The sequence below is a fragment of the Monodelphis domestica genome, chromosome 5 (genome assembly GCF_027887165.1).
Source record: "Monodelphis domestica isolate mMonDom1 chromosome 5, mMonDom1.pri, whole genome shotgun sequence".
In the NCBI taxonomy this organism is placed as follows: domain Eukaryota; kingdom Metazoa; phylum Chordata; class Mammalia; order Didelphimorphia; family Didelphidae; genus Monodelphis; species Monodelphis domestica.
In genome coordinates this window covers 13,767,185-13,779,737 of record NC_077231.1, presented here as the reverse complement: position 1 = coordinate 13,779,737, position 12,553 = coordinate 13,767,185, and the positions used below count along the sequence as shown (strand labels likewise).

Genomic DNA, 12,553 nt, shown 5'->3' with positions numbered 1-12,553 from the left:
TGGCCTGGATTGGCATTCTGCCTAAAACATCGATTTCAAGCTGAGGGACCTCAGAGATTATCTCATTCACATCCACCTCCCCACCCCCCCAAACCATCTTCTAAATGAGGAAAACTGCCAGGAGCTGAAGGCAGTTACTCAAGGTCACCCAGGTTGGAAGAGGTTGGAAGCCAAGTCCTCTCCATAAGTCTGTTCCCATTGGCCATTGTCTAGGTGCAGAGAAGGGCCCTCTATCTTCCCTCTTTTGACATGAGTAATTTCTGTCCTCCCTTGGAGGCCCTAGACTGAAATGCTAACCAGTCCCCCTATGCAGACTGAACCTTTCCTATAATACTTGAGATTATCCAAGAATCCTAGGGAGGGTTCTGGGGGAAGCAGGGACTACTTCTTAACAGAAGTCTACCCATATGACAAAGGCTTCATTCTAAAGGAGCCAAATGGACCTCTTTCTCTCGCTCTTGGCCACCTCTTCTCTCAATCCCCGAGTCCCTACAGATATTCCCCCCACCAAAAGATGGAGGGAGCAGGGGACAGAGCTAGCAGGCAGGTCCCAACATCACAGAACTATCAGGAAAACCTCAGCTTTGCATATAATTTTATTGACCCATTCCCAAGGAGAGAAAGGCAGAAGGTCCAAACCACCTGGTTCCAGACACCTGGCCACATGTGGACAGCTTTCTTATACAGAGTCCCATATGGATCTGTTGTTTTTCATGGAGTCCATGAACATCCTTAAGCGCTTAGGGAAGGAGAGTGTAAGAGGTGAGTCCCGACCGGGTCCCAAAACTTGGTCCCTGGCCTCCAAAGCACTTGAGATCCAAGGCTGGAGAACACTGAACTGGGCAGGGCGCCAGGGCCTTGGAGATGGGGAGCCTGCTGATTGGGGATTGGCTGGGAGCCATATCTGGGAGGAAGAGCTCTTCCCTTGCCCAACAGGGCCCCACCACTGGGGTGTGGAGGTCCTCAAATACCAGGGTAGGGTAGCAGAGGGCCACCGGGTTGAGGCTGTATAGAAAATAAATGGGATTCGGATTGCAGTGGCTGGGGCTTTGGTTCGAATAGGGGGCCAGGCAGGTATATTGGTCCAGGGTTTGTAAGTGGGGGGCCAAATCTTGGCCGGAACAGTGTTTACAGTTGAAGGAGGGTGAGGATCGGTGGTGGGTGGTGGGATCGTGGTCCGAGGAGGTAGGACAGAGAAGACAGTAGCTGGCCCGATCTTGGCGGAGATCCAGTCCAAAAAGTGCCAAGTAGATGTGTAGACGCCAGGCCGGTATGCCCTTGCACAGCCGGCCCCCCAGCTTGTGACACCGTTCACCACATAGCTGTTGCTGTATGTGTCCCTACACATGAGTGGCCCGCCGCTGTCCCCCTAAGACACAAGAAGCATTCTGTCAAGGCAGCCTGACCTGGAGCCTTGAAAGAAGATTGAGAGGAGCAGAGGGGAAAGGTCTGGGCAGAACTTCCCTGGCAGGCCCTTGTCAAAGGCACCAAGAGCTCTCCCTCTGCTACGTGGGGTATCTTGGCTTTGTAAAGGGGTGGGGGGAGGAGATGGATGGACAGAGGTTGGAATTTGGATGGGGGGATAGAAGAAGGGTCCCTGGGTATGAGACCTTATCAGCAAGTATCAGGAAAGAAGGGAGCCCAGGAAATTTAGGGATCATCAGGGATCAGTGGGGTAGTCTACCTGGCAAGAGTCAATTTTTCCCTCTCTGTAGCCAGCACAAATGTTGGATTGGAAAATGTACCCGTGGTACCAGAAGGTTCCATTGCATATCCTCAAATCAATGATGTTAACCTGGGCTTCCTGTAGTATCCGGGATCCTGAGCCTGTTTCAGACAGAGGCCTGGGATTAACCAGTTCACTGCCAAGGTCCCCCCCACCAGCCCAGGGGCTTACCTTAGTCTGGGTGACTCTTTGTGCCCTCCCCTCCTGATGTAAACCACTGTAAACTAGGTCTAGAAGCCCCAACGGCCCTCCCTCTTTCACCATGCCTACAATGAAGAAATGCCCAGAATGGGATTCTCTCAGGTCAGGAGGAAGGATGACTGTTGAGGTCAGCAGCAAGCCCCCTGCCCAGCCCAATGAACTAACAATGACCTTGGGCAACATCTATTTAGGTGACTCTTATAACCCAAGGACTGATACCAGGCTTACCATCATTCCCCAGAGGTGAGAACAGAGGGTCTGGGCCACTGACTTTAGACCTCCTCCTCTCCCCCCCAAAAAGCAGCTCAGGAGTTCCAGGAGGAAGCTTAGGGACAATTTTGGCGCATGTAAAAGTTTGATTGGGGGGGGGGACAGCCTGCAGGTGTACAACAGGGGCAGCAGGGTTCATCCCAGCTGAAGGTTTTCAGAGGCTAAGAGGCTCCTGCTCAAACTGGAAATGGCACCAGGCACAGGATCCCAGGGGTAGTTAGTAGTTTAGGGTCATCAGAGTTCCTCACACAAGTCACCCCAGCAGGAATCTGATGACAGCAAGGCAGATGTAAACCTGTGTGACTGTCTGAGACCAATCTGGAAGAGGTCTTTAGTGGAGGGCTGTGGGGCTCTGTCTTTGGCTCTGTTCAGGTCCACGTTTTTATCAATGACCCAAATGAAGCTACAGAGGCTAAATGGATTGGATGTATAGTTAAGAAACTGGGTCCTGAAAGTTGAGGCAGTTAGATATAAGAGAGATCCCATAATGCTGCTGGCTGGTTACAGAAACATATTTCTTTTGATAGTGAAATATGCCATGTAGAAGGCTCCCTAGATTGTGTGAAAAATCATACAAGATTCCTTGAAAGAGGGAAGTGTGTGCTCATCAATGAAACTTTGCCACCTTCATGGAAGAGACAACTTAGAATCCCATGATAAGGGGAGGGAGAAGTCCCCTGTAGCTCTTCAGGGTTGGAGGCATTGTGCTAGTTGTATCAGAAGTGTCCCAGGCAGATCCTCTCCCAATGGGATCTATCAGCATTCCAAACCATCCATATAGAGAAAAAAACAAAAACAAGTGGATGAAGGTCTATTGTCCAATCCCTGGCATGTCATTAAGAGGGATGTGATCTGGGACAGAAGTGAAGACAAGGAGGAGGAGGAAGAGGAGGAGGAGGAAGGAAGAGGAGGCAAAAGAAAGAGGAAGGGAAGGAGAAGAGGGGTAGGGAAGGCTAGCTTATGTTTGGGAGACTGGAAGGTTTTTGGTGAAACAAAGACTCTACTTTTCAACTTCCACATTAGGGTAGCAGTAGGAAGGCAAATAGATCAGACTCCCCTGGAACCTGCAAAAGGCCAAAGGGGAGGCTTTCCACATATTGGATAGGCAGCTGAGGGAGGGAATGAACATTTCCTGGAGGACATGGGCTGTGGGAGGGTCACTCTCTGATTTAAGCTCCTTTCTGAACCTCTGCATCCCAAAGATGCTAGGAGGTTACACATGTACCTTTTATATTCTTCCACTGGAAGGCTATGGAAAGGGCACATTCTTGGCAGAGCAGCAATCCCTATAGCCACCAAAAGAAACTCTTGAAGAGACCCACCAGACCAAATTTTGACTCAGAAATTCCATCAATCCCCCATATCATGTTTCTAGTCTAGATCTGCAGAGACAGAGAGAATGTTCTGAAGATGCTGGAAACAGGATCTGGCCAAAAGCCAACCAGGAAGAGGCTGTATACCAGGGCTAGAGATCTCATTTTTTCAATGGAAATAGGAAGAGTTTCGGATACTACAACAGGGCAGACTGAGGAGCAGACCTGCACCGGGGATGACACTCCAAAGTGAGGGACAGGGTCTGGGCTTCAGGCCCCAGCTTGATCTGAAGCTTGCAACAGAACATACAGGACAGAAATCTCAGAATAAAGAGTAGCCTGCAATTTTCTCCCTCTGAAAGAGCAAGGGTTCCTAGCTGGCTGATTTAGATTAAGTCAACAGCAACTGAAAAGCCAAATAAGATAAGCCTGCTGAGATGTTCTCATATCCCACCCCAGACTTGTGGAGGTCAGAATGGTGGGGCCATGATTAGACTTGGTCCTTGATCAGATAGCTTTGGGAGCACCAAAAGTTTGCAGGCAGTTTCTCAGCCTGCCGTTGAGATTCTGGAAAAACACAACACTCAATATACATCAAGATTGGAACTCCCAGGACACCCAGGAAAACAATTGGCAGAATTAGCCTAGATAGTCCTTCCAGAAATGTATAGAACCTGTCCCCAACAAAGTCTGTAGCTAGTAAGCAGACTGGAAGAATAAACAAACAAAAAATGCCATCAAAAAAATTATGGTGCTGGCATTTCTGAACCCAGAAAAATGATTCCCAAAATATCTCAAGCAAAACTTCAGAGGAAAACAGGGCTTGGGCACAAATTCAATGAAAATTCTTAGAAGAGTTTTATAAAGCAAGACATTTTTAAAGCAACAATTAAGAAAAATTTACAGGAGTGTAGCTAAGATGGCCTTGGAGTAGCAGGAACTTGTATGACACCCCTCACAACCAATCACTACAAAGAGTCTCAAAATGACAAAAATCAAAGTCAGATGAATTAAAGGGCTCTGCTGCAGGGTGCAACCTTGATGGTAGGCAGGCTTTGGTCATTTCCATGCTATTAAGTGGGTAAAATTACACCTACCAAAGCTTGAGTTGTTCACCCCTCCCCCATACCACCTACCGTGCCAGAGTCAGAGTGAGAGCCAGACAATCTCTAAACTCTTGGGGACTGGCTTAGGGCACCACAGACTTACCCCTGAGGGCAGTTCAAGACTTTGGCAGTGAGACTTGGGACCCAAGGCTGAAGAATGTGGAGCCTGGGCACAGAGATAGGGTAGAAATGGGCTGACCACAACAGACACATCAGAAAAAGAGCAAAATACAGAAGCAACATCAGAGAGTGACAAACAAGCAAATACATCCAACTTTCCCCCAAAAATGTAAATTGGTCACAAGTTCTAGAGGAACTCAAAAAGAAATTCAAGAAGCAAGTAAGAAAGATAAAATAAAAATGGGAAGAAAAGTGTGTGTGTGGGGGAAATGAAAGTAATTTAAAAAATACGAAAATAACAGTTTAAAAGACAAAATTTCCCACAGAGGCACAGAAATCAAATGAAGTAATAAGTAAATTGAAGACCAGAATTGACCTGCTGGAAGCCATGAAAAAGCAGGATAGACCAAAACAAAAAGGGAAATCAAACTATCATAGCTGAAAACCAATCTTTAAAGACCAGAATTGGACAAGTAGAAGCTAATGATCTCACAAGGCAGCAAGAATTAATAAAACAAAGTCAAAAGAATGACAAAATAGAAAGAGACATGAAATATCTCATTGAAAAGACAGCTGACCTAGAAAACAGATCTAGGAGAGACAATTTGAGAATCATTGGTCTACCTGAAAACCTAGAAAAAATAGAAGCCTTGACATCATATTACAAGAAATTATCCAAGAAAACTACCCTGATAGTCTTGAACAAGAGGGCAAAATAGATATTGAAAGAGACCTTAAATCATCCTTTATGTGAACTCCTCAAAAGAGCAGGCCTGAAGATAGGAGGTCCCAGATTCAAATCTGGCCTTAGATACTTCCTAATTGTGTGACTCTGGGCAAATCAGTTAATCCAAATTGTCTGGTCCTTACCACTCTTCTGCCTTGGAACCAATACTAAGTATTGATTCCAACACAAAATGTAAAGGATTAAAAAAATTATTGGACAATTTGAAAGCCGTAATTTTTTAAAAGTATAACTATACTCTTAGATATATATGATATAAATATATCAAGAAATCTTATAAGAATATAGCCTAGATCTCTTAGAACTAAAGGAAAAAGTGAAATGGAAAAATCCATCAGTTACTTCCTGAAAAAAAATGAAAATTCCCAAGAACATCATAGCCAAAATCCAGAGCTTCCAGACCAAAGAAAAAATACTGCAAGCAGTCAAAAAGGAAGAGTTCAAGAACAGAGGAGTCACAATTTAGCAGTCATCACCATAAAGGAACAAAGAGTAGTAAGGGCTAGGCAGAGGGTGATAAGAAACTTGCCCAGTGTCACAACTAAGGGTCTGAGTTCAGATTTGAACCCCAAATCTCTCATCTATAGGTCTGGCTCTCAATCCACTGAGCCACCTAGTTGACCCTCTTGAAAAATTGTCTTGAAGGTAGAGTTCCTAGGGAAGTCTCTCAACTGCATTTATTGATGGAATCCAATCACAACTTTATATTAGCACACCTCATTATTTCCCTCAGAGGTGGAGTCCATCCATATTGGGGTGAAGATGGAGACCAACCCCACCTTTTCAACCTGCCAAGCTGTAGGAGGTATTTTGGGGTCTTCCTTGTTTTGTCAACCCCTTGGCTGGCTGTTCTCTTCATCCTCATTAGCCTACCCCCTCTCCTCAGCCCTCACAAGGCATGCTATTGCTTATACTATGTTTCAAACTCAAGTCAGTGTTGGCAACATGGATTTGCAGCTTGCTTTTGCATGATGTCACTTGATATTTGTGGTCTTCTAAGACTGGAGTTCCATTTTTCCCATAAAAAAGAACATGCAGAAAACATTGGACTTAGAAAGAGAAGCAGAATTCAAGCATGCTTTCATTAAGAGTAAGTCATGATGGGGCAGCAAGGTAGTTCAGTGAATAGAGAGCCAGGCCTGGAGACAAGAAGTCCTGTTTACATATGTCCTCAGACACTTCTTAGTTGTGTGATCCTGGGTAATTCATTTTATCCCAATTGACTAGTTCTTACCATTCTTCTGCTTTGGACCTAGTACTTGTATGGATCCTAAGACAGAAGGTAAAGGTTATTTTTTTTAAGGGATGTCATGACAAATTAGCTTTATTTAATTTGTTGACAGGATTACATAAGCACAATTTAATTGGAGTCCAGAAAAGATTTGCAAAAGGCTTGTAGAACATCTTTCTGTACAAGATGGAAAGATATGATCTCTGTTACTGTGCAGTTAGATGAGTTCTGACCTGAGTGACTGGTAGCAAGAATAGATTCATGTCCATGTGGAAGAGGAGACCTTTGTTGGAGGATTCCAGAGATATGTACTGGGTCCTGGGCAGTTTAATATTTTTCTCATTGACTTGGGTAAAGGCATTAAAGGCAGGCTTCTCAAATGTGCAGATGCCTCTAAGCCAGGAAAGAGAACTAATACAATGTATGAGAGTCAGGATTGTCCAATGCACCCAGGGAGGCAGAGTCAGAGTTGGGACTCCAGGGCATGTTTCCTAGATGACAATCCAACAAGCTAGCTATTAAGCTAGCTAAAGAGATGTGAATAAGAAGGGGTAATAGTGATGGGGGCGGGGGGAAGGACTAATAAAAGATGCCTGAAATCTTTTGTCATTTGGAGGAGAAACAACGTCATGTATATGTACCCTGGATGTCTCAAGCTTTAGGATCTTCTAACTGTAGGACAGGATTTGACATGAAATATATATTTTTATTATTGTTTTATATATGTATACATAAATTTATATACATATTATATTTATGTAAATATACTCTATGTGTTATATATTTATATCTAAATATATATATGCATATATATAAACAGTCAGAAGAAATTCAGATACCATAGTACTACAGTTAAGATGACAAAAGACCTAGTAGCTTCCACTTTAAAGGTACTGAAAGGACAGAATATGATATTCCCCAAGGCAAAGGATTTAGGACTACACCCAAGAATCATCTACTTAGTAAAACTGAGCATAATACTCCAGAAGAAGAAATGGATATTTAATGAAATAGAAGGCTCCCAGGCATTCTTAATAGGAGCTCTGAGTGTTGAGGAGTAAATAAAACAACTGATGGCTTGTCCCTGGGGTCCACAAAAGTCTGCTTGGGAAACTGGCACAAAGCCAACACTTACATGGGACAGGGCTATGGAATTATCCTGTGGGTCCCCATGATGCCTGTGATCTCCCATGACCCTCACTCTCTGTGATAATCACCCTCAATAATCCCAGGGTTCCTGCGTGGTTACCATAAACAGCCATGCTTCCTCATAATGTCGCTGATCTACAACTGCCTTGTGGCCCCTGAAATGCCCCCAATAGCTACTAAAGGACAAAGTGAAATAGAAAAATAAAAAATCCCATCCTTCCTGAAAGAAACCCCCAAATGAAAATTCCCAAAAACATCATAGCCAAAATCCAGGGCTTCCAGACTCAGATCCTCTTCAATTCATGGACCCAGTGATCCCTTCAAGGTACCATGACCCTCTCAATTCCACCAGTGCCCCATCCCAGGCTTACCGCCTTCCTGTGTGGCCCCCCAGCCAGCAATGTAACACTTCTCTGTAGGCCTGACTGGGGTCTCTCCTGGTCGAGGCAGGCAGGCAATACGAGCCAGGTCTCCACACTGTATTGGTCTGTCCATCTGTATCAGTGCAATGTCATTTTTTACGCTCTGAAAACTGTAATTTTCATGTATCACAAGCTTGATGGGCTTTCGCTCCTGTATTTTGTTGCCCATGGTGCCTTGAGTCCCGACCTGCATCTCCCATGCTCCAATCACCGTCCTCCAATTGACCAAGTTACTGGGGAAACAACCAGTGAGGACTCAGAGTCACCTCAGGCACAGTAGGAAGGAGTTAAGGAAAGGAGAAAAGGAGGGAGGAGAGAGGAAGGAAAAAAAGGTAGAAAAGGAGTGCAGGAAGTAGAGAAGAGAGGGGGAAGAAAGGGAGGGAGAGAGAGAGAAAAAAAGAGCAAAAGAGAAAGATGATAGAGGAAGGATGGGAAGGAGAGAGGGAATAAGAGAGAAGGAAAGAAGAGATAAAGACAAGGAAAAAGACAGGGAAACCATGACCTCCTCACTGAAAGTATACTAGGCAGGACTACAAGAGACTCATACACACAGTCAAAAATTGAGGAGAAAAAGAGAAGAGAAAGAAACTAGGACTCCCTCGCTAAGGATATGCCTTGGCAGGGATTCCCTAGAGGCAGAAGGACATATAGACAAAGAAAAAGAAACCAACAGGAGACAGAAACTCTCTTAGAGAAAGATCAGTGGGATAAGAGACCCCTCTTTGCACTCCCCCCAACCCCCCACACCAAGCTTACTCACGTCTTAGTACCATTCCTGAAGCAGTGGGCAGCAGTGAGAACCCAATTTGGAGCTATGAGGGAGCCCCCACAGACATGGAACCTGTACCAGCCATTCCAGTACACAATCTGTATACTGACCATCCAGGGCCAAGCCCCGGGACGTGCATCCATTCCTCCAACGATCCGAGAGCTAAATTTCCTGGCCAATGGCCTCTGTCCACAGGAACCCCTGAAGAGAGAAGATGGGATCTGCCCTTGACCCCTGCCCTCCCCTGGAAGACAGACTTCCCTTGTTCCCAGCTCCAAGCAGGAGTCTCTGGGAGGGAAAGGTGGATGAGGAGCCCATTTTTCTCTCCCCTTAAGTGCCTTACCACCTTCCCCAACTCCCTTCTTCCTTGTGCTTCCCTTCACTTACGAACATGATGTGTCACTAGCCATGGTCCCTACGAAGGAGAGCAGCAGTACCTGCCACATCCTGGACACCCCCATCTTCCAGACTGCACTGGAAGCTTGGAAAGAATTCACAATATTCATTTCTCCAGCCAATCACAGGCCAGAGCCTTTATGATGCCAGAAGAGAATGCGGGGAGGGGGGGGGCGGGGGGAGGGTCAGAGAGAACATATAGGGTTCCCTTGCCCATGAGCATTCCCTCTGAGGTCCACCAAGCATTTGCCACACAAAAGCCTCATGAAGCTTGTGGTACATGTATTATGAGCCCATCTGAAAGATGAAGAAGCTTAGGTTTAGAGAATCCTAACTTTGGAAAGGACTGAGATAGCCCCAGACTAGATGAACCTATGCAATCTTGAGGACAAATGTCTTCTCCCCAGCTCGTGCTGTGCCTCAAGGACCAGGCAGCTAGTTAGAATCAGAACTAAGGTCTTTAAGCTGCTGGTTTGGGGATTGATTGAGGGACTTTTTAGAAAAGTTGGGCTGGGTCAGATGGAGACTTCCTTGGAAGGTGTTCCTCTATATGTTGGAGTGCAAGGATCCTCTCAGGGCACTAGCCAAATCTCCAAAATAATTGATTGCAGAGAATACGCTACCCTATAATGGCAGAAGGGCGACCCCACTTGGGAACTTTGCTTACCAGATGTAGACCTGGTTCCTGTCCTTAGAAGAGACATTCAGCAAGGACGCAACAAACCTTTACAAAGTGCCTGTCATATGTGAAGACCTGGGGCTTGAGCCACACTTTTTTTGCTCTCCTTTTGAGCACACACCCCCTCCCAGACTGCATAGATTTGTGGAAGAATGCTCTTGGAGGAGCCATTGACTACCAACTGTCCTTGTTCTCCCTTCTTAGTCATGCCTTTTAAAAATTCTCCTGGAGTCTGACTGCTTCTTGTTTAAAGGAAGCTTTAAACTTTAAACTGGGGCTCTCAAGGAATATCAACCAGAAATCTCAGCTCCTAGAACCCTGAGAGAGTGAGCTCTTCCTCTGGGAACCCCAAATCATGAAGATAGATGGGACCTGGTGAGTAGGTGACCCAGAGAAAGAGAGATGCTTCTCAGATCAGAGGAGTAGGTCCCCATGGGATCCCCCATGGCCTGGGCACTGGTATTGTCCAACAACAGTCTGTCACAACAGTCTGGGACCAGACCCTGAGCTGAGCCACATCCTGGACACTCCTATCTTCCAGACTGCCCCCCCACCCACCCAACTACTTGTCTGCCTGCCTAGGAGAGCAGAGACTTCCTATCATGGGACTTGAGGGCCCCTTAGATGTTAGCAAGAAGGCAACCAAACAACTGAGAAATAAACAGAAGTGGCAGATATTTGACCCCAAGCTAGAAGGAATCTCAGAGAGATGCCAAAGGAACAACAGACAGACACTATGTGAGGGCAAGAGCTAACTAGGCATGCACATCCTGTGCTCCAAAGAGCTTGAATTGAAGCCTGGGTCAAGGACTCTCCTTTGGCATCTTGGGGAGGGCAATGAAGTAGTCTTTCCTGGACACTCTAAGGAACCAACCCTAGGTTCCAGGTGATCAGTGAACAGATCTAGCAGCCACATAAGTCAACGTCCACTTGTCCATCACAGCTCGACTCAGTGATGGGAATGACTTGGAGTTGCCACTTTCTAGGGGTCAGTTTACTGCCCACAGAAAATCAGGAGAGGGTCTGAGGAGAATAAACAGAACTCCTCATTCTGAAGGCTTGTGACATCTTTTCAATTAAAAAAAAACCTCTGAAAAAGTGAACTGATGTTAAATGGTTTTCATTTATATTAAGGGGGCAACAAGTTAAAAGCCGTGGGAACACTAAAACCTGGTGATAAGAACAGCAATAACAATAACTCATACTAATACAGCATTTCAAGGCTTATTTTACACATGTAATATCATTTGTGGGTCACAACATCCCTAAAAGGTAGAAGCTACTATTATCCCTATTTTGTGAATGAGGAAACAGGTCCAGAGAAGCTGTCCAAGGTCATACAGCTAGTATATGTTTGAGGCAGGCTTTAAACCTAAATCTTGACTCCAGGCCCAGTACTCTATCCACTGGGCCATCTGGCTGCCCTTGTGTTAGTTGCTTGTAATGATGCTGGTGGAAACATAGCCAATAGTCAAACATTTATTAAGCACTAGGTGATGAATACAATGCATAGAGCACTAGTCCTGGAGTCAGCAAGATCTAAGTTCAAATACAGACTCAGACACTTTCTAGCTGTGTGATCCTGGGCAAATCACTTAATCCTGTTTGCTAGAAAAGGAATGTCAAACCACTCCAGTATGTTTGCCAAGAAAATCCCAAACAATATGGATGAAAACTTATAAAAATATAAACTGCCTAGACTAACAGAAGAAGAAATAAATTACCTGAACAACCCCATATCAGAAAAAGAAATTTAACAAGCCATCAAAGAACTCCCTAAGAAAAAATCCCCAGGTCCAGATGGATTCACAAATGAATTCTATCAAACATTCAAAGAACAACTAATCCCAATATTAAACAAACTATTTGACAGAATAAGCCAAGAAGGAATTCTACCAAATTCATTCTACGACACAAACATGGTACTGATGCCAAAGCCAGGCAGGTCAAAATCAGAGAAAGAAAACTATAGACCAATCTCCTTAATGAATATAGATGCAAAAACCTTAAATAGGATACTAGCAAAAAGACTCCAGCAAGTCATCACAAGGGTTATCCACTATGACCAGGCAGGATTCATACCAGGAATGCAAGGATGGTCCAATATTAGGAAAACCATCCACATAATTGACCATATTAACAAGCAAACTGACAAAAATCACATGATTATCTCAATAGATGCAGAAAAAGCCTTTGATAAAATACAACACCCATTCCTATTGAAAACACTGGAAAGTATAGGAATAGAAGGGCCTTTCCTAAAAATATAAACAGTATCTATCTAAAACCATCAGCAATCATCATCTGCAATGGGGATAAACTAGAAACTTTCCCAATAAGATCAAGAGTGAAACAAGGATGCCCATTATCACCTCTATTATTTAACATTGTACTAGAAACACTAGCAGTAGCAATTAGAGAAGAAA

General features: G+C 44.7%; 1 protein-coding gene across 2 annotated transcripts; it reads right to left on the bottom strand.

Annotated features, from left to right (window-relative positions):
- Positions 1 to 583: 583 nt before the first annotated feature.
- OVCH1 (ovochymase 1) lies at positions 584 to 9,546 on the bottom strand. Of its 2 annotated transcripts, none has more exons than XM_056797641.1 (5): positions 9,440 to 9,546; positions 9,163 to 9,253; positions 8,233 to 8,516; positions 1,685 to 1,827; positions 584 to 1,369 (listed from the first exon to the last, which is right to left on the bottom strand). In XM_056797641.1, the coding sequence occupies exons 2-5, from the start codon at positions 9,189 to 9,191 to the stop codon at positions 680 to 682; spliced, it is 1,146 nt and encodes a 381-aa protein (XP_056653619.1). In that variant the 5' UTR covers positions 9,192 to 9,253; positions 9,440 to 9,546; the 3' UTR covers positions 584 to 679. The 2 variants fall into 2 exon arrangements, with proteins under 2 accessions (XP_056653619.1, XP_007506029.2); XM_007505967.3 differs by having other exon boundaries at positions 9,044 to 9,253; positions 9,440 to 9,505.
- Positions 9,547 to 12,553: the final 3,007 nt, after the last annotated feature.